Source organism: Astyanax mexicanus, chromosome 17 (assembly GCF_023375975.1).
Source record: "Astyanax mexicanus isolate ESR-SI-001 chromosome 17, AstMex3_surface, whole genome shotgun sequence".
Lineage (NCBI taxonomy): Eukaryota > Metazoa > Chordata > Actinopteri > Characiformes > Acestrorhamphidae > Astyanax > Astyanax mexicanus.
The window spans coordinates 22,687,148-22,712,507 of NC_064424.1; the positions used below are offsets into that span (position 1 = coordinate 22,687,148).

Sequence of the window (25,360 nt, forward strand, 5' to 3'; positions counted from 1 at the left end):
CATGGGGACGTCTACACCGATGTGCACGCCGGCCCCAGTGATCGGCTAGCGCCGCTCCTCCACCACAGATACACCGCTGCGCACGCCGGATGATAGCAAGAGGGTTAGATACACCTGGAATGAAATTTGAAGGTGGGAGAAGAAAGTGCGACTAAAGTGGATTAAAGCGCATAACAAAATAGAGATGACTGAAAAGTAAGTAGTAGTAGTAATGGAAGCTTAACGCCAAGACATCTCATAGGCTATTTACTGACAGGAGCAGTTATGTCAGATGCAATCCTTGGGGTTAAGAAAGTGTTCCGATGAATGCTTTTTAATCCAGTGGACAATAAGAACTTTAACAGCGTTCCAGGGGAGGTTTGAGTGAAAATGTCTTTTATAGTAGTTGGTATATGCAGTTGGCATCTGTCCAGGTGGTACAGTTTGCAGTCCAGTAATAAATTCTTATCTCAGATAATTGATGCACCTCTTCTGTGGAGAGATGATGAAGCTCCATTTAGTGCTTTTGGTATGAGTTGGAGTACCTGACACTAAATGCTCTCACTCTCTTGGGGCTAAATCCTTCTAATAGCAGTGTGCCAAAATATAGCATAATTACTATACAAACGCAGTAGTATAATTATTATACAGTTCCAGAAATAAATTATACCACTTTAAAATAATCAGTTTCTACCAAACAACATATCTTCCAAATTATCTTCCATATCTTCCATTTAATTCCAGAAAAGGAGTATTGTTTCTGTACTCTTCTTGAGGATTACACACATTAGTACTGTTGTTGTTTCTAAATGAACATGAATGTATTTTCATTATTTTGGCCATTTCTGAAATAACTGAAATGTTCTCAGTTATTTATAGAATAAAACAACATTGTTAATTTTCCTAAAACATATACCCGTAAATAGTAAAATCTGATAAACTGATCATTTTGAAGTGGTCACTTATTTTTTATGTTCAGCATAATCAGTCAGTTTTATTGTCAAATGTGTATTTGTATTCTGCTAATTCTGATATTTTTTAACATTTAAATAAATCTGCCAATATACTGCATAACACTTTTTTATGATTCATATTCTTACCTTCACTCATTTAGCTCCTCTTGACTCCTGATATCACATCATTGAAAATGTTCTGATGTGTAGAAGAAGCTGATAAATTTACCCTAACTTTAGATTAAGAACAGTTATCATTTTGTGGACATGTGGGTTACTCGCCTGCTTTCCTTCACTGGTTTAGTCTCAATGTTCTGCTTCTGATTTACTTTCACACCCAGCTGACCACACATATTCAAAGTTTATTCTGCTCTGAGTCTTTCTGTAAAGGTAATGAGTGTAATGAGAACCACAGAGTAATCAAGCACAAAGCCCAACCATCCTACCCTAGTGTATATTTAACTGTAAAATACAATTGAAGCACCATAGAGCATTTTCCCAGTAGAGTACCACTAGTATATTTGGATAGCAAAATCACTGTATCGTGGTAAAGTTATGGCAATGAGAAGTCATTACAGACTCCTTTTGTCTTTTTTTGTAATAATAATAATTATTAGGGTTCAAGCACCGAAGGTGCGTAGAACCCTATTGTTTTTGCTAAGATTTTTCTTCTTCTTCTTATTATTATTATTATTCTTTTTCTCCTGAAAAAACAGTTGTGCAGCCTAAACCGTAAGTCATAGAGAAATGAAACTTGGTAGGTAGATGTAGGATCAGTGCATCTCGGTGGACAACAAAAACACCGATTGGTCAAGTGGTGGCGCTATAAACAAGGAAATTCATTTTTCACAATTTTCTCAATAACTCAAAAACCATAAGACCTACATTCAAAATTCTTTTTTTGATGGATTCCTTGGGTCAATACCAACAACTTTCCAATTTGGACCATGCACTTCCGTCTATATAGATTTTTTGCTAATTTGCATAATATGCAAAACCTACTTTTGCAAACTAGTCCTAGGAATTTTGACCAATCCTGGCATGTTTGGTATCAAAACACTCGTGAGAGCATGCTTCAATATTCATTAAGAAAAAGTTGAAATATGTAAACAATATGGCCGCCATATGCAAATTAGTCCTTCCGGATATATGCCCCATTCACTTCAAGAGGTAAATTTGGAGCACTGTTTCTCAGCAACCGTGCAACCTAGCAAGTTGAAACTTTGCATGCAGAATCTATCATACAGCCTCTAAAGGATGTTCAAAGGGCAACTTAATCAATCAACATGGCTGAACACCATCAGCCAATCAGCATTCAGCAGACATTTTGGCAGGCTGAATGTTGCCCAATCTGGATGATATTTGGCAGTTATGTTCAGGTGGAGACACTGTAGTGACCTGCAAAGTGCTGAAACAATCCGCCCACTGGGGGGCGCTGTTCCAAAAAAATGAGTATATGTCAATCATGCTGTACTATTTTGACATCTAATTGTTTTTGCCATATTTAGTACAGTGGCTCTGACAAATTTCTCAATACAACTATGTTTAAAAAGTGCTTTGTTCATTCATAATTGCTAATTGTTTGAAAATAGCTATATTGAAACTACTCTCTGGATATTTGGCCTATCACCTCCATTTCAGTCTTGCTGCACACTGTAGAGTCTCTAGGTAAATGTTCATTAAAAACATTTGTGAAAATTTCACATACAATACTCTCCAGGCATCAAGCAATCTGTGCGTCCTTGGAATTTCTAACCTAAATTGCTGTAACTCTGCAGTATTTGCTGTAATCTCACAATGTTAAAGACCTCTGTACAATATCACTCTGATGAAGCGCCATTTAATACAGAACTAGATTAAGAATAACTTGACATTACATGTCATATCAGAACATTCACTCCTTTGTGCCTCTTCTCAACATTAATAACAGGTGAAAGACTTTTGATCATTTCTAAATGTGACAGAATGTCTCCAATTGTGTTAGACCTTCTTACACATCACCATCCTATGCTCTAGTAGGCACCATTGTGCTAGTTGGTGCTTGATGAAGCGCCATTTAATTCAGAACTAGATTTATAATAACTTCGTAATTACATGTCACATCAGAACATTCACTCCTTTGTGTTAATTTAAACTTGTTTGGTCAAACATTTCAGCTTGTTCTGCAAAGGTTCAAAGGTCAATCTGAATACCACTTTGTGAACATTCTGGTTGAAGCCACCTGATCAATACCAATAACATGTAGACACCTTTTGACTAGTTCTAACTCACTTAATGAATATCCTACAAAGTTCACTAGATTTACATGTGAATTTAAGCACTGATCAGGTTGAAAGGCCTCTGCTCAACATTAATAACAGGTGAAAAACTTGATAATTTCTAAATGTGACAGGGCATCTCCAATCATATTAGACCTTCTTACACATCACCATTCAATGCTCCAGTAGGCACCATTGTGCAAGTTGGTGCTTGAACCCGATGATTGCCGCTTGCGGCTATATTTAAATTTATTATTGTAAGTATCTATTTACATTTTTGTGCAATGACAGTGAGTCCAGGGTGTTTAATGAAAAAAAAAGATTTATTATAAAAAAACACGAGAAGCAATTAAAAATTGAAGATCAGCACATGCGCAGTGCCTTTAGGAAGAGCGTATGGATGGGTAGCATAACTCGACAGAACACCCGGCGCCTGTGCAAACCAGTATTTAAACTCAGAGAAAACCACTCTGAACTGGATCTGTGAAGGAGAACGGAACCCTGAACTAACGTTTATAGCAAAGCACATTCTGTCCTGTTTAGTGTTCTGCCGAGTTGTGCTACCTTGTCAAATCGTGCTACCCTAGTAGTATTTAATTTTTTAAAAGTTAAAAATACACAAAAAAAGCACCATATTAGAAACCTTATTAGAAAATACTCTCAGCAGAAGCCTAGGATATGTGGAAAGACTAAATCACTGTATTAGGTAAAGTTTATAAAGTTAAGATCATATGCGTGATTAGAAGTTTATAGTTTATTATTATTTTTAACTGCTATTTAGAGTGTTTTTAACCTGCAAGCACGTTATTTAATGCTCCCAATAAAAACTTAAGGAAAAACATGAAACATATTTACAAAAATGTTGCTCGGCGCATGCAGAATGTCGTAAAGAAGCGCCTATCGATTGGTAGCAAAACTCAACAGAACACCTGGTGCCGTTCGGGGTTGGGGTGGAGAGAAATGAAGTTGGACAGTCTCCACCTACAGCAAAACTACAGCAGATCTTGCAGTGAATAAAAGTAGAACTTCCTCTAATATTATAGCATTAAACTGCATATTATTTATATGAGAGGAAATTATATTTTATCAAAACAATTCATTAAATATATTTTAACCCTACATGGATTACTTAATATTTAAATGGTGGTATGTATTAATATAAATATATGTATTAATTTAGGTGTGCATTCTCCCATTTTATAACAACAAAGCAACAGTTTGAGGAGGATAAAAGAGAGAGGATATAAAACACAAAAATAATTTTAGTGCTTTACAGTAATAAGGAGAAATCTAATACACAAGGAGAAATCAACAGCATACAGTAAAATAATGGACATTTTAATAGCAACCAATTTTTTTTTTACTGTTGGTAAACATACATATTTGTTACATGTTGGTCACAATACATATTTAACATTTTTGTACCTTATTTTACACTGTATACCCTATCCTTACATTGCTGGTGGCACCCTTTTTTCCCCACATATTTAATCTATATGTCTATATATGTTGCTGCATTGAAAATAGTCAGATGAAATAGAACAGACATTACAGTGTGGCATTTGTGTATATCATGGCAATAAACATAGACAAATATCTTGCTTTAAGAAGTATTGCTTAAAAAAATATCTAGTAGAAAAAAAATACTAGTAGAAATATCAATAAACAAAACTGCACTGCTGTGTTCCGCTCTCAGACTAATGTTATGGAAACTAAAAATAATTTAGCTAGTAGTATTTTGTTCTTACATCTCTGGACATATTCCTTCTAATTGTACATTTTTTTGTTATTTACATTGATTAAACATAACCCTCTCCTCCAAACACACTCTGTTGTGTTCTGGTCCTCTGAATAAACCTCCATCCTTTTCCTCAGTATTTTGGCTATTGGTTATTGGTAGTCCTGGTCATCCAGAGCTTCATCTTCCTCTTCCTCTTACGGTCCTTTTTTCTGATTTTCACTGTACTGTTTGTTTTTGCTTCTTTTTTTCTCAGCAGCAGTTCTAGCGTAATTATTCACTAGGTGTATCTAGTGAAGAATTATTCAATCTGTGAGTGAAACATCAGAGCAAACTTTATTAGAACAGAAGATTTTCCCTCTTTTTATTACCACAATCATGAGAATAGTGATACAGTGTAAATATCAAAAGTGGTAAACTAAAAACAAATTAAGTTCATAAATGACAACATAAGTATCCACAGTAAACTCAATTTTAACAATCTCAGATGTTTGGCTTGACACAAGTGCATATAAAATGTTAAAACCCAAATTTAAACCTATGCCATGTGTGGTACAATGTGAATTTATAAAGTGGGAAAAATTAGAAATTAAAATAAAAAGGGGAAAAGCTTGTATACTTTAGCTGTACAGAAAGAAATACTGTGATAAAGAGCTCTAATACTAGTGTGTGAACATATTTACTGTCTAAAATTAAGAAGTTTACAGTCTGGAAGATAGGTGGCACAATTGTGCTTTTTCTTCATTTGAACCCAATTTTGAAATAGCTTCAAAATATCTGCAAATAATAAAATAATGGTCATACATTTATATGTAGAAATAAGTAACATTTCTTATAATGTTTTATATTTCTGCATTAATATGACCTATAACATCTTCAGGTTTTCACAGATCTTAAAAGTAGATAAACAGAACCCAGAAAATTATCCAATATTAGATATTTGTGAGTAGCAAAGGTATGTGAACTTCTAGGATTAGCAGTTTATCAAGTGTGAGTGGACACCATGTTTTATTTAAAGAACAGGGATCTATCAAGGTCTGCTTTAAAAAAAAACACGTTTGTGAAAGTGTATCATGGCTCAGACAAAGACGATTTCTGAGGATTTTAGAAATGAGTTGTTGATGCTCCTCAGGCAGAAAATGGTTCCAAAATCAACTTCACCAATCCACAGACAGACAGATTGTCCAAAGTAGAGGAAATTTGAGGCCAATGTTACTGTCCCCAGGAGTGATTAACCAACAAAGATCACTCCAAAAGCAAGGTGCGTGATGTGTAATCAGCGAAGTCTCAAAGGACCCTAGAATACCTTGAAATCAACTGAAGGCTTTTCTTATATTGGCTAATGATATGAGTCCGCCATCAGAAAACTGAACGACAATGGTGTGCATGTGAAACATGGTGGTGGCTGTATCATGGTTTGAGGTTGTTTTGCTGCATCTGGGCCAGTAAGGCTTGCCATCATTGATGGAACCATGAATTCTGAATTATCATCAGAGATTCTAAAAGGCAAAGTCAGGACACTTGTAAATAAACTAAATCTTAAGAAGAGAAGGTGGATCATGCAGCAAGACAACCACCCTAAGCACACAGAACATGAGCCAAATAACGGTTCAAGAAGAATAAAGTTAATGTCTTGGAGTCAAAGTCTTGATCTTAATCCAATCAAAATGTTGTGGAAGGACCTGAAGAGAGTAGTTAATATAAAAAAATCCACCAACACCCTAGAATTGAAGCTGTTCTGTATGGAGGAATGAGGTAAAATTCCAAGCTGGTGTGGAGGACTGATCAACATTTACCAGGAAATTTTTAATTGCAGGTATTGCTGCAAATGGGGGTCACAGCAATACTGAAAGCAAAGGTTCACATAATTTCGTCACTCAAAAATATGTAATATGGAATTTTCTTCAATAAATTAATAATCAAGGGTAATATGTTTTACTCATTCGTTTAACTGGGTTCTGTTTACTTCAGGAAAATCTATGATAATTCAAAAATGAAGTTTTAGGTCAGATTTATGTAGAAATATGCAACAGGAGTTCACAAACTTTCAAGCGCCACTTTAAATACTGTACATACAGCATCCTCCATAATTATTGGCACCCCTAGATAAAATGTGTGAAAAGCCTTAAAATAAATGACATTTTTATTGCAGAAGCATAATAAATATTTTTCATAAAATGACCTGTTCCACAATTATCAGCACCCATAACAATTTCTTGGAAATAAATGTATTTGAACAATTTGTAATTTCTACTGTAGTTTATTATGTGGATCTAGGATCAAAGTATCTAGGAACCTTTAATCCCTTTAATACCTTTAAACTCATCACTTCCTGTTTCCCTGGGGTATAAACATGGCGTTACACACAGGCATATTTCCCTTACTCACTCTTAAACATGGGAAAGACAAGAAAACACACTTTTTAAGTAAGGCAGATGAGTGTCGACCTTAATAAATCAGGCAATGGCTACAAGAAAACACTTCCCTGCAGATGCCCTTTAATACAGTCAGAGCAATCATCAAAAAGTTTAAATTGTCTGGAACAGTAACAAACAAGCCTGGAAGAGGACGCAAGTGTACGTTGCCACCGCGCACAGTGAGAATGATGCTAAGAGAAGTAAAAAGTTCTCCAAAGCTCACTGTGAGAGAACTGTTGGTGTTACAAGGTCTCCCAAACACCATCAGGCGCTATCTACATGCCAGCAAGCTTTTTGGAAGACATGCAGCATGGAGAAAGCCTTTTCAGAGTTATAATCATAAGCATAAACGTGGAGTTTGTGAAGTGGTACTGGGATTTTAACTGTGACGTGTGCTTTGGTCAGATGAGCCCAAGATAGAGCGTTTTGCTAACAAACACTTTAGGTGCGTCTGGCGTAACACTAAGGATGAGTACGCAGAAAAACACCTCATGCCCACTGTTAAGTATGGGGGAGGATCAGTGATGCTTTGGGCCTGTTTCTCCTCCAAAGGACCTGGGAACCTTGTAAGGATACATGGGATCATGAACTCTTTAAAATATCAGGACATTTTAAATCAGAATCTGGTGGCCTCTGCCCGAAAGCTGAAGATAGGTCGTCACTGGGACTTTCCGCAAGTTAATTAAGACCCTAAACATGTGGCCAAATCTACTCACAAAGGGTTCACAAGGCACAAAATCAAGCTCCTTTCATGGCCATCTCAGTCCCCAGACCTCAACCCATAGTGCATAGGAGAAGACACAGGACTCTGTGGTGATTTAGAGAAGTTGTGCAAAGAGGAATGGTTGGAAGATCCCTCTTTCTGTATTCTCCCATTGCATTGTTGTCCTATATAATTAAAAATGAACACATCTTAATCAGGGGTGCCACTAATTATGGAGAGGCTATACAATATAATACATATTATTGTAACAATAGAATACATACTCTAACCCTATGTTTCAACACAACCATTTATCGTTTTTTTTTCCTTTCCCTCTGTTCTCTCTCTATCTCTTTTGCATGTATAGGCCTGCCTGTCTGGAAGTGTATATTCATGGTTTCTGGGTTCCAGAATAAGGCCTGACCCACTACTCAGCAGAGATTTAACACAACCCTTCTAATCCCTTTTTCACTAGCGCTAACCATGGCCTTATTAGTGTCGCATAATTCGATGTATAATCCGGTGTGCCGGATAGTGCACCTCATAATTAAGAGCACTTTATAGTGCGAAAAATACAGTATTCACACTCATATGGCTTCCATTATCTCTCTGCACAGTTTTTTTTTATGTTAGTTGTTTTTGCTGTCCGGGTCGAATCTTGGTATTTCCCAGGGTTTCTTGCACTTAGTGTGAGGGATATTCCTTGCCACTGTTGGTACTATCACTGTGGTGTTTACTCATAAGAGGCTTGAACCCATATCTCTGTAAAGCTGCTAATTTACTACAATTGTTGTAAAATGTGCTATATAAATAAATTAGAATTGAAATGAATTGAAAAGAATTTAATTGAATATAGCATGCACAGCATAGCCAAAAAAGGTCACCACCTGGATTTATCTAAGCAAATAGGTAACAGCCTTCCATTGGATAATTATTGCAAAGGTTATTATGTTTTAGCTGGATACAATTTATTTAACCCCAACTGATCAGTGAGTAGCTTCTCATTTTTTAAACAACCACGTGGAAACACACGTCATGTGGTTGTGGAAAAGATTTTTATCTGATTCAGAAGGGTCAAATTATTGCTATACATCAAGCAGATGTAATTTGGTGAAATCAAATCATAAAGAAACAACATTAGATCTCAGGGATATGTTTAATACTAAGGTGAACAGCTGTGTAACCTTAAGAAAAACACTTATCATTGAGGCTAACAAGCAAAAACAGCTTCAATTTGTTAGGGAGCATTAAGAAGACTCTGGCTCATTGGAACAAGGTCATGTGGTAAGGTCATGTAAATCCTATGTTTTGTCAATCACATTTTGCACACTGCATTTAAAGATGCATCCTTAAGTATGTATTTTCAAATACCAAGGAAATCATCAGTATGGCTGAAAATGGTATTTCATGTATGTGAAGTACAACAATTTTGAAATACAAGTACCTTGTACATTTCTTGAGAAGGATGTAAAAAAACTATGGCAACAGCCAGGATGTATGGTGTTTGAAATGCACACAAAATCAATCAATTTTAAAGAAAAAGGAAATGCTCATGTTTCACATGTTCAGATACATTACCTAATCAAAGAAGAAAATGCGTTTCAGGTTACTTCTTGGATCATTTTGTAGATCAGTGAGCAGCTGAACTCCTGTTTCTCCAGGATCATTTCCTCTGAGATCCAACTCAGTCAGGAGTGAGAAGGGGTTTGATTTCAAAGCTGAAGCCAGAGCAACATATCCTTCTTCTGTTATACTGCAGCATGAAAGTCTAGAGAAACAAAATGCATTTTATTTAACCAACATAATACCGTAATCTGTAATGTTAATGGTCTGTATGCTCTGAAAGCAAAATTTTCTTCTTGTGATCCATCCACACTTTCAGTCTTTACTTTCAATAAAACATAACATACTTAATACATTTACTGTATGCAGCAATGAGTAAAAAAAATCTAGTTTACAACATGAAACAATTATAATTTACTCCAGAGATCTATTAGATGTGAAATATTTGAACAAAGAGCTGATGATAGAGCAGCACAGCCTTTATCTGTAATACTGCTGTTATTCAGCCTGCAAAAAGCATATTGGTGAAGAACTGGTCATTCAGTCACTATGCTTAAAAAACATACATTAAACAAAGTTCTGTTAAGTCAGAGTGAAATTTCGCAGTATTACACATTGTTCTGATGTGCTACAATTCTCACCATCAAGTTCAAAATATACTAAGCTTAAAATACACTTCATTTTAAAACAACCTACAGAAATTGCTATACAGAAACATACTTGCATTGACTTATTCGGAAAACAATGTCTCTATATATTTGTTAATAATTATTTATTATATTCTATTGTATGTATGAAAATTTACACATCTAAGTTTCTTAGTTCTATAGTGTGAATCTTCCAGTAGATGAAAAAGTCTCCTTCGGAATAACCAACAAGTAATTAGTAAAATATTGTTTTAAAAGGTTGTTTTATATATTTTTGTGCACAAAGAGCTGAATCAGGTGTGCTAGCTAAAGAGAAAACACAAAACAAATGTGCAGTGGGGAGTTTTCAGACTGGATAATCTACACATGTTCTGTGTCAGTGTCTACAGGCAACATTCATGCATAATTAAGCCTATTAAGTGTTACTGACACTGACATTTCACAAAATATATAACCATTTACCAAATACCTAAGTGTTTCTTTCAGCTTGATGTCTCAGTGAAACACATTATAAAAGTATTATAACTAGTCAGTTCACTGGTCACCATCTTGCTGGAAACTAATTCTCACAAGTGTTTAAGAAAAAAATCTTTGTTATTTATGTATGACTTTTACATTTGACTGTAATGAATAATGACACTAGTGCAGTTTGTGCATTAATGAAGCCTTGGCTTGAAAGTATGATTGTAAATGGAATAACAGTAAAATATAATATCACAAAGAGTAATTCCTTATAATTCTGTATTTATTCTTATAGATCCTCAACAAATACTAAACATTACTTTCTGTGACTTCAGTTTGTTAATGTGTTAAAATGCTGGCTTTCACCATGCCAACACCAAATGCAACCATAAAATCATGAATAAATCACATTTAGTTTGTAACAGCTTAGTGTCTCAGTGTTTATGTGCATTTGCCATTTCTTACCAGTTTTAGGTTTGCATTTTCAAGGTAGCAAAGATATAAACAGTTGGTGTTAACTGGATATATAACTGCACAACCTTAACAATTAAACCATTACATTGGGAGGCAAACTCTTAATTCTATTATGGTAACATTGTGAATTAATACAAATTTTAATGTATAGAGTTATAAAGTTTACTAATAAAACACATTGATCACACTGTAGCCTTTAAAATTATTATAATGTTAAAATCGCACAGGTATGCTGATAGTACTCAACAAATGCATTACATATAAATAAAAACTGTCAAGTATCAATTTATGCTTTTTTACATCTGCCCATAATGTGTCCCCAGTGTAACCAAAGAAGATGCATTTTTTGTTTTCTGTATAATTCACACATTGTTTAAATGAAATAATATTTATAAAATTCAAGTAAAAAACTTTTTTTTCTTGTTATAAACATGGGATTTAAAAGTACAACATTGCTATCTAGTAAGAGGGGCCAGTCCTATCTAGTAAACTAATAATTAACTTCAGGTTTAACTTTAAAAAAAAAAAAATCATATACTATTACAGTATCATGATTCGATATTCATATTTTCTTACAATCATAATTATATGCTATTAAGTATCAGAATCAGAGCATTTCCGCACAACAGCGACAACAACCTCACGGTCCGTGGCATTACTTCTGTTTACAGTGCTCGTGCTAACTAACTCGCGCTAAATAACAACGGAAACTCTGAGGAAGCTGCAGAATTCTGTATTGGATTAGAATATGAGCGCGAGGGAGATAAAAGCACATATTTTGTAGTGAAACAGTACTGAAAAAAATACAACTAATAAAAACTAGCAACCCCACTCTAAAAACGAATTAAAACAAACTTAAAAGTTAGAATGTTATAATCACGCAACTCTGGGCGCACACGAGCTCCTTCACTTGTCTGCGTTTGACTTGCAGCGCTGTGTGCATCTGTTCTTAAACAGGTCTATGCTTCTTCAGTGTTGCAATGTTAATTAACATAATTCTAAACAGATTTTGCTCAATTAAACAACAACAGGGCGGGGCGGGCTCATAATGACAATTCATGGGGAGGGGAGGGGAGGGTTGGATTTTTTGGGCCCAATCTAAGATCTACCTCACAGCAGGGCAAATGGGTAATGTCTCGACAGCATAGTCGAAATGCTAAGGCTAATGCTAACAAAAAGGCCACAGCCAGCCCACCAGAACACCACGCTCCCCCCAGTTCACGTGTCAAAGGGGACTCTGGTGATAGGAGACTCTATCATCTGACATTTTAAATGGTCTGTGACAGTCTGAAGTGACTAAAACTAATATTAAAGAGGTGATCAAACGGGACCAGACACTGTCTGAGGAGATAATCTGCTCTGGCCCCATCCAAATGGGACGTGGTGATTAATCTTACAGCAGGCTTTCTTTACTGAACTGCTGGATGTTCAAGTGGTGTGCAGAAAATCATATGGGCTTTATAGATAACTGGCTACAGTTTGAGGGCAAGCCTGGTCTTTTAGGTAGGGATGGTGTCCACTTTCATGCAACATAGCACATAGTCTTTTAGCTAGGCGGCAGAGTAGTTTTAGAAGCTGCTGACAATCCAGAGCAAGAAACCAGTGTATTCAGACTGTGTCCCCCGAGTCAAACAAAAAAATTGAAAAACTGAGTAAATCTAAATAACTTAATCTATATTAAAAAAACGTATCCAAACTGTAGCACTAACACCTCAAACCTAAAGATTGGTTTACTTAATATTAATGATCTCTAAATTCAAAAGCAGTTAATAGTGAATGAAATTGTAACTGATCAGAAATTCGATGTTCTGTGCCTGACAGAAACCTGGATTGGGCCTAATTAATATTTAGCATTAAATGAAGCCACCCCTGCAGGCTATAATTATACACTCAATCCGAGATTGTCCGGTAGAGGAGGTGGGGTCTGCATTCTTTTCCGAAATACCTTAGTTAGCAATCAGAATATGATATTACTATGATAATTTTACTTCTTTTGAGCTCTTTACACCAGTATAATTAATCCAGTTACAAAAAAAGAATGCATTTTCTTGAATTAATATCTACAGACCACCAGGGCCCTATTTAGAATTTTTTTAAGAATTTAGTGATTTTGTCGCAGTTTGTTCGCAGTATGTAGTGATAGTGATAATAGTAGGAGACTTCATTATTAATTTAGAAAAATTGGATGATCCATTAAAAAAGGCATTCACATACATTTTAGAATCAGTCGATATTGTTAAAAATATAACAGGACCTACGTATTACTGTAATCATACTCTCACCCTGGGTGTTAGCATAGATAACCTTAATATTCTTTCTCAAACCTCTGCAATTTCAGATCACATTTCATTTATGCTACATCTTAGCCATGATATACATACATTACCCAGATACTCTGTGACACTCTGACCAAACTCAGGAGTTAAGGGGGGGAGCTTGAACAAGCAAATACCAGTATACATCAGAGCTTGCAAAAGTAGGAAGTTTACTGTTTCCTAACAGCATCAGCAACAACAAAGCAAGACCAAACAATTAACATTAAATAAATGTTCGCTAATTACAAAAGATCATGAACCTGACGTTTTCAAAGTCCAGGATTCCAGAAAAAAAAAATCAAAATCAAATCACCTTTCAAAAAATAAAAAATAAAAAAAAAGTACTCAAAACAACGACAGCTCAAGACAACAACAGTCCCAAAAAAGGTAAATCCCCAAAATAGCAACAGTAATCAAGGTATAAAGAGGTTATCTGAAAAAAGACACAAAAAAATCAACAATAATCCAAGCAAAAGGAATATCCAAAGAATTATTCAATGTTTATCCAAGCAATAATAATGTCCAAAAAAAAAGGTTCAATGACAATCCAAGCAAAAAATAAAGTCCAAAAATGTAATGATAATCCAAGCAAAAATAATGTCCATAAATTTAATAATAGTCCAAGCACAAACAACAACAAAAAAAAAACAAAATTGTATCCAGGGCCCAACAAATATCAAACAAAATCAAACAAACGAGGCAAAAGAAAACCGGAATAATCTCACCCAGCTCCTTGATGTATCTCCACCGGCTAGAGAACAATTACATTTTCAAGGACAAAGAGGTGACAGATAAAACCAAAGAGAGCCAATAAATTGTTAGGGTTTAAAAGCATTTGCCTTCTCTGGCCTGCCTTCTCCCTGAGCTTGGCCCTTTCCCAAATCGTTCCCTCCTCACTAACACTCCACGACAGAGTGACACTCCATATGAATTCACACTCTGTGCTGTGAAGGGTGCTTCCAATTAAGGGGAGGGTATAAATTTAGGAGTCAACTCTGGGACGCCCTTTTTGCTTTCTAGCGGAAAAAGGAAGCTGCCGTCACAATGGCTACGGACAGACGCCTTGCTGTCATGTCTTGTGCTTTGATATCGTTTCAGCATCTCCAAGCGGGAATACGAGCTGTCAGGAGACGCAAGTGCCTGCTACATCGTGCTGCATTACTGCATCAGCAAGTGGTAACTATTTTATAAGTAGTACATATGTGTAGTTATGTTTTAATTTTCAAAAAAAAAAATGTGTAAATATGATAATAATGTTATTGATAGTAATGTCTATTACGATAGTTATGATAGTCTATTATAGACATTACAATCTAATGTGTATGTTCAGTGGTAAAGAAAATACATTAGGTAAATTCGCAGCCTAAATGTTGTTTGCGGATAAAAATTAGGTGTGTATTCAAATAGTTTTTATGAGATAAAATCAAGCATCTGTATGATATTTAAAACATGTCTCTTTGCAGCGAGGCAGGATGCTGTACATCCAGATTAATTCAGCAGTGCCCATTTTACGTCTATACAATAATCCAGAGACCTGCTTGAGGAGAGATTTTCGTTTGACCCGTCAGTCTGTGACACTTTTACTGAAAATTATGTCGGCACTTACATTTGTACGGTGTTTCCTCCATTCTCCTTTTTAAGCTGCACTTCCGTGGAGCGTGGTGGTTGAGTGTGCTCTGGTGTACACTCGCTGTTGGAGGGTTTTATAGTCCTACTTTCTGTGGAGTAACCTTAATAACACTATCTAAAATATATGATAGTATTAATCAAAAGTAGGTCTTACCACAGGTCCCCTTATGTAGTGGCATCACAACTCTATGAAACATTCAATAACTAAACTGGAAGTGATAAAAGACCCTCTTTTGGAATATAGAAATAACTTACCGCTTAGTGTATCTGGCCTCACAAATCAAGATAAAAATAAAATTATTGAAATAATCCTAGAGCTCTCTTTAGTGTTATTTCCAAACGGACTAAAGTCAGGCAGGTACTTAACCTTAGATTTCATTCACACCTGCAAAGCCTTTATGGACTTTTTCGATAAGAAATTTTAAAACATTCTGGGAAAAAATTCAACAGATAAATAGCACATGCTCTCTGTCATCTAGAACAAAACCCTGTTACCGAAGTTATGTTGGAAGTCTTTAACCCACTTCCACAGCTAGAACTAGAGAAAATCTCTTCTTCAAACAGCACAACCTGCACACTTGATGCAGTTCCCAAAAAATTATTAAAACAGGTATTACCAGATATAATTAAACCTCTGTTAATGATAGTTAACTCAGCACTTAACCTGGAGCATGTACCCATAGCCTTTAAAATAGCAGTAATTAAACCTTTGATCAAGAAACCAACATAGCTGACACACAGCTCTTCATATCAGCCAAACTTGATTACAAATTGAGGATTGTGTAAAATATGTAATCATATATGTTGCACAACTTTCTCCTATTAAATAGTGATAAAGCAGAAGGTCTCCTATTAGGCCCCAAAGCTGACTTAAAGTTCAATCTGGCAGACTACTCTGTCACACCTGGTTCAGCAATTTAAAATTCTTGATGTTATCATAGATTCAGATCTAGCATTTGATAATCACATATCTAATGTTACTAGAACAGCTTTTCTACACCTCCGTAACATTGCGAGAAATTCCTTATCCCTGCATGACGCAGAAAATTATTTATTTATTTACTTAGTTGACTGTAGAAAATTGATTAAGAGACCACTTCAGTTTAGGAATCATTTTATCTGATTTTGCTATTTATAGGTATATGTTTGAGTAAATGTTTTATTCTATAAACTACATGCAACATTTCTCCCAAATTCCAAATGAAAATATTGTCATTTAGAGCATTTGTTTGCAGAAAATGAGAAATGACTGAAATAATAAAGATGCCAAAGAAATAAAGAAAACAAGTTCATATTCAAAAAGTTTTAGGGGTCAGAAATCAATATTTGGTGGAATAACCCTGTTTTTTAATTACAGTTTTCATGCATCTTGGCATGTTCTCCTCCACCAGTCTTACACACTGCTTTACTACTTTATGCCAATTTATGCCACTCTGGATGACTTTCTGCAACTTGTGATCATTCATCTTCCTCTTGATTATATTCCAGAGGTTTTTAAATTGGTAAAATCAAAGAAACTCATAATTTTTAAGTGGACTCACTTTTTTCCAGAACTGTACATAGATAAATGCTATGACACTAATATCAGGAGAGGAGACGAGACGAGACACGATATTGGGTTCACGAGAACGAGACGAGATTTAAAAATACATTTTTAAATAAAACCTCAAAAATGAAAAATGGCTTGAAAACTAGAGTTTTGTTTGACAAAATCATATAACGCAAACTTAACAGACTGGTTTCTTTTTCATATTGATTCTATAAGAAATAGAAATAAGAATAAGAATAAAAAATAAGAATAAAAAATACAAATAAAACTTATATAGTGCAAACCATAACCAGTCATATTAAGACTATGTTTGAAGTGCAAACTGAGACAGAACATTTTTTTAAATACAGTACAGAGCTAAGGGATTAGTACAACTGCCGATGAAACAGTCACGTGTAGGATTTAGTCACAGTATTTACATATGGTTTGTATCTTGTTGGTCACTCTGTTACTGTTTATTGTTTCCACTGGAGCCAAAAATGCAGCCAGACATACAAATTAAAAGGGGGTATGCAGCCTATGCGACGCATAGGGGCGCTGCACTACAGGGGGCGCCAAATGAAAGCCCCAAATAAATTTTCTTTCAGGAGAAACAGCCAATCAGCTTGCTGGTTTTGCGGAGCACGGTGGGCTAGTAATGACAGAACGTATCTCCTCCACCCCCTTCCCCCCCCCCCACAAACAGTACTGCTGTGCCAGATCCTGCTTAAAACACTACACACTAAACTATCCCCCCCCCCCCCCCCCCCCGCGAGACAGGTTAAAGCTTGACGAGAAATATCGTCACGTTTAATCTCGCAAGATCTCGTGCCACGATATCTCGTCACACCCCTAATAAATGCACAATAACATCATTTTAATTAAGAACTATAAATAATAGAAAATATGACAAGCGTATTGTCAAAAACAGATATGTGCTTTAACTTTGTGTTCTTCCAAATGAACGCTTCATATATATATATTTTACGTTACAGCAGAGATACATGCTTGTATCCATCTGAGAACATGCGTTGGATTTTCACAAGCAGTTACATTAGGCTAGCGACAATAATACCTCAGGATAAATGTCTGGAAGAATTTATCCTGGAAAGGAAAATTCTAACAAAGTTAAATGTATATTGTGCTTATTTCACAACACGGAACATGGCATACCACTTCAAACAAGTAAATTGACTCATATAGACTATACATAACTATATATTATATATTTCACTTCAGGTCTTATCTCTGTTTGTAGTGAAAAATAAGCTAAGATAGACTAAGACTTATTTTCGTTTTAGAAGTGCAGCTGCCAATTAATCCTGATGAAAATGAGAAATTATTATTTCAGCACAGGAGAGGCGGCAGATTTCCTTAACTAGTTCCATGATGTACCATTTTTTCTTCACACACCTTCATTTTTTGAACCCTGGCATATACCAGAGATGAGACTTGCCTCCTACCAGAAAGCAGAACCACCTAACTTGCAACTTGCAACAACTCTCCCCTCTCCTACACACTCCTCTTAATTCATCATACATTGATGGTATGGAATTAGTAAATCTTTGATTTCAGTTGGTACTGTCGAGGGTGACGACCAGTAATCTGAGATAGGGTTTTTTTTTTTGTCACATGAGTGATGTAGAGTTTGAATAAATCTTTAATATATGAAAAGCTGCACTTTGTGTTCCATCATGTTGGCTTTATCTTATATTCTATCAATTATATTATCACTTTTAATAACAGGTTTACTTCCACTTGCTCTTTTATTTTTGAAAGTAAGCGTATTACATATTTCTTTATTTTATTGCTTTTCTTGAATCCTTCTCAGTGTCACCTGTAACTTATTTACTGGTCTTTGTATGCAGATTTCTCTTAAATTGTGTTGCCTTTTAAATCTAGCAACAATTAGAACTCACCTCAGTTTTTGCAGTTTACAGTACTGATTGTTCACTAGATCATGAAGCTCATTCAGACCAGAATTGCTCAGTTTATTCTCACTTAGATCCAGCTCTATTAGGTGTGAAGGATTAGAACAAAGTGTCTTGCTGTTGTCTTGTTATGGTGTATAAATCTGTTTTACACAAGCAAATTAAGCAATTCTAAAGAAAAATGCTATTTAATCCCAAATGACAAAGTAGAAATCCACTGATCATCTTTTCATTTTTCACATAAAGACATTTATATTGAAACTGATAAAAGACATTACCTAAGTATCTTAGTTCTGCAGTGTGAATCTTTCAGTAGAGCAGAGAGCTGCTTCACTGCTGAGTCTCCTCGTATTTTCTCACTCAGATCCAGCTCTCTCAGTAGTAAAGGGCTTGTTCCTAGGGCTTCAGTCAGAAAAGCACAGAAATTCTCTGCAGCAGAGCTTTTCAGTAGCCTGCAAACACAAATAATACATATTAAACAAACAAACAAAAAACTATAGAAAACAGATATACATTATATATTAGAAGTCTAAATAAATTTTTATATAAGGGATAATCATGTGTTTTGTAGAACTGTATAAATTCTTAAAAGCACAATTTTTATTTGTAACCCATAGTTCACAATAAATATAATTTTGACAGCTTCTTTCCAAATATTTACTAAAACATTTTAATACTTTGCCTTATTTTAAACATTTCATCTTAAAAATGCCACATTACCTAAACATACCTACCTCAGTGTGCTCAATTTATGCTGTGGATCGACCAGCAAATTATAAAGTTCATTTACTCCTGTCTCTCCAGGATCATTCCCTCTGAGATCTAACTCTATCAGGTGTGATGAACAGTTTGATTTCAGAGCTGAAGCCAGAGCAGCATATCCTTCCCCCGTTACACCACAGTCTGAAAGACTATTATACAAAATACAAAATTCATTTTTTAGAAAAAACAATAAACCTATGTGTTAAATGAGGTTCTTGCACTATATCTCATTATGTTGTGATGGAAAGTGTTTACTGAAATGATTCATAATCAATGACGTGTGATGATTCATAAACAATGACGACTATTAATGATATTACTTTTTGTTCTATGCGATGATAATGTGTACTGTGAACATTTTACCCTCAGTGAGCTTTTCTGAAATGCTGAGTAAGAGTTTTCTCTATCTGGCGCCAGCAGTGTGTGTCTATGTGTGTGTGTATGTGTGTTGAGGAATGCACGTCACAGCTGTTGTGTCTACAAGCCCTGGCGCCAGGGCCATCTTCCTCTCCTGCTTGCAGTATTTTGAGGACCAGCCTGAGATGCTCACTAAGGGATTATGTCATATCACATGTCAGAAGAAGTTGACGTGTCACAATGGTGGCACTGTGCCCATAATTGGGAAAGCAAGATAGTAAGGGTGGGGTATAAAGAGAGCTTGGCACTCTTGCAAGGCAGGAGATCACTCTGTATTCATACGTGTGTCTTCTCAATAAATCTTGTTACTCATTCTGATCAAGACTCAGAGACTCTGAAAATTTCTTTCTTCCTGTCATTATTTTCAACCACAATTTGGCGTCACGGAACAGGATGAGCATGGTCTTGCGGCGGAGGGGGAGAGACTAGCACCTGCCGAGGACGCTCTCCAGCAAAACAGCTGGGCCCCAGAAGCAAGGGAAAATTCCACAGAATAAGGACAAAGTACCGCGGGGGTAAGTGCGGCCTCTCCCCCCCCACTCGCAAATCCAAGCCTCATCAACAAACATTGGTGGTGAGTGACAGGTTAACTAATTTACTCATTAAGGAAATTTTAAATGTAAAAATTGTTCTTAAATTAATTTACTCCCCTCCATCCTTCCTTCAGCACTCCGCCCTGGACAGTGTATAGTTACATGACGGTGTACAAGACTAGCCTGGTCATAGCGAGGCCTTTATTGATGTATGTAAATATATCTTTGAAGTTAAAGAGAAGACTAGCCTGGTCATAGCGAGGCCTCTATTGATAGACGTGTCATTAGAGTAATAGGTCCCGGGACCGTGGGGAGGAGTGCATAAATAATACTAATAGTACAGGGTACTGATTGTGTATTAAGCAGGGATAGAAGAAGGAAGGTGAGACGTGATTATTGGGGCTAAATTACTCTGAGTCATTAAAATCGAATGAGAGAACAAAATGGGATCCCAAGTAACTAAAGAATTGAAATTTAATCCAAAAATTCATGATGCAGCTCTTTTCAATCAAATGAGCCAAGACTATATGTGTATGTCTGTGCGTGTGTGTGTTTATGTAGTGTTGTTCAAAGGTTTGGAATCATTAGCATATAAACCCAATATACATATATTAAAGTAGGGCAGAATATTGAGCCATGCTGGTACTGTTCAATGTAACACGTTTCATTATCTTTGTGGAGAATGCTGTAGAATTCTGAGGATGGCAGTTTAGACTGCTTCATGGTTAAATAGTAGTGATGAGTTTTGTACAAATGTCCACATTGTGAAAGTCATCCCTGATTGAAACAGAAAAGAGATGAGGATTCCAGGCTTTTGAGACAGTGTGTGTGTGTTTCTGTGTGTGTTGAATGAAGCAGTGAGAGAGATAGACAAAACATCTCTTCTCTGCTATCTTCTATCACATTTGGTGTGTGTGTGTGTGTGTGTCTGTGCGTGTGTGAAAGTGTGTATGTTTCTAACATTTGTCTAACTCTGATATTCTATAAGCTAATCTAATGATGAATATAATGTGTGTGTGGCTGTGTCAGAATCGCTCCCTATTCCAGAAATAGTGCACTATATAGTGTATAAACCATTTTTGCAATACTGTTTAAAACCGCAGCAGTACATTCTGTTCCCTATATAGTTCACTATGAAAAACCTAATGCATCACAAAATTTAGAAATTCCAAAATATACTATAATGCAATGCAGTGCTGTTGTATTAGATGTCCTCAGAGCAGGACAAACATGGTTTATTGTTTGGTTGTTCCATAATTCGTTTAGTAAATAGAAAATGCTACATAGTGAAAGAGTTAATGAGTGAGCCATTCTGAACACAGCTTCTGTCTTCATGTGGTTTAGGCCTTTTCTATTCTTATTCTTTTCTTATTGAGACTGACTTCAGCTCAGTCTCAGCTGAATGAGATTTAAAGAATACACATATCTAATTTCTCTAGTGGTTCTCATGTATCTCAGTCTATGCTGATCTTTTGATTCTCTTAATGAGGATAGTAGATTTTAGAAACCAGTAAGAAAAGACCTTACTTTCTTTGGAAAGGTTTAATTTGACAAACTTAATATTGTATCTATTACGAGCTGCAGTGAATTGGGTCTCTCTTTCTGACTTTTAAACAAGGAGACATCAGATGTTTTTAAAAAAAAAAAAAAAAAAAATGGAGCTTTTTGTTTTGCTTTCCATATGTTTTCTATTTCTCGCAATGAAGAACTTGCTTGCATATTCTTGGCTATATTTTGAGTCCCCATCAGAGCACAACAATATAATGTTAATGTTTATACAGTTTAGAAATATCAAGCATCGTTTGGCTGGAAATAATTTTTGTTTTAGTTATTTCATGAGGCTAAACAATTTTTAACCATGTTAGAATTCCTTTCAGGATTTCTTTTTTATTATTATTTTTTTCTTTTAAGGTTTTTTTTGGAGGGATTTTTCTCTTTTGACTGATTGTTGCTCAGTGCTGTTTTCTGGGTGTTTGAGAAGGCGGGGGTGGTGCTCATCACAGGAGTTTTGACCCTCAGAGACAGGGTCCTCTGCAACAGTACTGTGAACATCATCTGAACCAGAGCACTTCATGAGGAGAGTCTCAGATGAGAGACTGTGTTTGGTCCAGCTGTCGGTCGATGGCTGGACTGCGTCTTCACCGGACCTGCTGTGATTGAAATGTTACAGCACTGGTCCAGGAAATTGGTTTCAGATCTGGAAGAACTGAGCGATCAGAGACCGCTTCAGACAGCACCTGCTCAACCATCAACACCACCCACCCCCAGCAGCCAATCAGCCCAGTGGATCCACCCCTCAGCCTGAGCCAGCAACAGAGACGTGAGACCAGATTTTTTATTTTTATGCCTGTTTACTTTTTTTCCATTAAAAGGAGTGATTTTATTTAATTTTTTGATGTTTATGCCTCATGTAGAAAATGTTTGGTTAAACTTTAAATCTGGTGGTGACTCAAATTATGACTGTTTTACCTTTCTTTTTAAGGGAAAAAAAGGGAGGTTTTAGCTTTTTTTGTTTCTCTTTTAAATAGTGTTTCTCATCAAAAACTTTGATGAATTAAAAATAATATCTAGTTCAGGAAATAAAATCTTTAATTTCATTGTAAACAGTAGCCAAACATGGTTGCTGGGCAGATTAATACATTAGAGGCCTATCACACATTGGCCCTCAATTTTCACTGGAAAGTTTTTTTTTAGGTTTACATTATGTAATTTATGTTGCCTAATGACTATGATTTGTATAAAACATTTTTAATAACAATCATCTCCATTAAGGCTTATGTAAGGGAAGTTGTTTACTGGCTTTTGACAAAATTAATACATATAAACTCAGATGTAGTTGTAACTAGCTAAAGTAACCAAGCATGCTGGCTTAAATAAAAATCAACCATTTAAAATCTTATTAATACATCAATGTAGACTATCAACTACAAAAAGAGCTTTGTTTGCTCCAAAAGCTTAAAAAAAATAGGGTAAGATAGAAATCTTTCTCTTATATGTGCATTAATATTAATGCTAAATTAATTCAATATATATAATAATAACTAGCTTGCTAAACCACCAGCTAACAGTCTTGCAACTATGCCAAACAAGTGAAACTTAAATATGTTTTTATTCTTTGCAATTAATTTACAGGTAGCACAGTTCGCAAAAATATATATTGGAACTGAACAAGGAAAATAAATATTAGGCTAATGACTTCTAACAGGACCACTGCAGCTCATAGCTTCAAAATCACTGTCATAGGAACTAGTTAGTCTCAACTTAGGTGGACCACCCCTACAACAGCTTGTGGACACAACTCCACACACATTTAAATTCTAACATCAGCCAAATGTTTTTAGACTCAAGTTAACAGATGGAAAATAAGTTTACGAAGGATATAGAGGAAATGCACTGACTGCATCATACTCATCAGTGTTTTGGAAGAACTGAACTCTCTACTCAATAACTAAAATAAAAAGGGGGTGTTTTATGCTCTTTGTGTGTTCGCCCTCAAATAACAGCACTAATCAGACTAAATATTCTGAACAATGCTTTAAGGATTTCTGAGTATGTGTAAAGTTGAGGATTGTTTGTCTACAGATTGGCATTAAGAATTTTGGCACATAACAAACTATTTTAAAATAAATAAAACTAAGATTAATCTGAAGTGCACAAATAAGTTTTAGATGTGCTTCAAAGGAAGAACTGGGTGATCCCTGATGGATATAAACTGATAGAGAGTTACAAATCTTTGGTGCATAAATACAGAATGCAACGCTAAATGTTCTCAACAAATGAGCTGGAATTGTCGATCTGTCAGGAGTCCTGATATATACTTAGCTGCTAAGCAGTTAAGAGATTTTTACACTTTTTACACTAAATGAATATTAAAATCCAATCTAAATAATCTTCTCTCTTTTTTATGTGTGTGAGTTAGAACTGTAGCTGCAGCATTTTGACCACGATGTAATTTGTAAATTGTAGAGAATAATAATTGTAATCCAGAGAATAATGCATTACAATACTCTAATCAAAACAAAGGTGTAGATCAGCTTCTCAGCATCTAGTGTAAGAAAATGTCTAATTAATGTATAAAAAATATATACATTATTGTGGTTGAAGATTAAATTAGACAATGTGAAAGGTTAAAAGAAAATATGAAGGCATTTGATAAATAAATGTTGAGACTATGTATTCTATAGTCTAGAGCGAAAACAGTGACAATGTTGAAAAACATTGACTTGATTTTAACACGTTTAAACTTCATGTTGTAATTCTGGAAAAAAAAAAAGAGAAAGTTAATGTAGTAAAATTTGTTTATGAATCTTCTCAGATCCATGGTGGGCATGACGAGGCAGGGAGAGTCCGGCGTGGGGACTGGTGTGCAATAGGCCCCAGCATGTCCACAGCTGAGATGAAGAAACACTTGTTCTCATCATGGAATCTTGGATGATTCCATTTGGTCTAGAAGGGGGGAGTGAAGGGTATGATTGGAGATAACCACACCTTCACACTCTTATTCTTAAATGTTTTATACATTTATATATACAGTTATTATTTTTACTGTTCACATTATAATTCACTTAATAACCTTATGATCTCTGCTCTATTTTTAACTGTCACTATGACAAGGCTTTGGAGGTTGTTTTTACTTTTTCAGGAATCAGGAAGGTCAGAGTGTTTTCATCAACAATGAGAGCTGTGAGGAGAACGTGACCCTGAGTGGCAGAGAAGCTTCACTGCTGTTCTGCTGTTCTGGGACCAGTGCATATGAACTAGGAGACAACAAGTTATCTGAGTGAAGTGCTGGAAACCTCTCCTCAGATAGCCAGAAGATCTTTCCATCCACTCTTTTCCTCTGTCTCATCTTCTCACAGACTTTAGGACACTTAAGGACTGTCTGCTGTGTTCATGAAGGACACAGTGCTGAACAACATCATGATAAGAACTTGTTGCTCAGACAGGCTGGAGCTAATCACGTCATTAACACTGGACAACATGCTGTTAACTGGACTCTGCTGACGTAATCATATTGATAAGTTCTGTACAATCACATGTCATTTGCAAAA

At 35.7% G+C, this 25,360-nt stretch overlaps 1 protein-coding gene across 1 annotated transcript in view; it reads right to left on the reverse strand.

Moving 5' to 3' along the window:
- The window catches only part of LOC103032132 (uncharacterized), a 214,680-nt gene that overhangs the window by 69,911 nt on the left and 119,409 nt on the right, over nucleotides 1–25,360 (reverse strand). Inside the window, exon 33 of the mRNA XM_049466411.1 lies at nucleotides 9,627–9,816. Within this exon, the coding sequence (XP_049322368.1) occupies nucleotides 9,627–9,816 (190 nt within the window). The remainder of the gene's footprint in view (nucleotides 1–9,626; nucleotides 9,817–25,360) is intronic.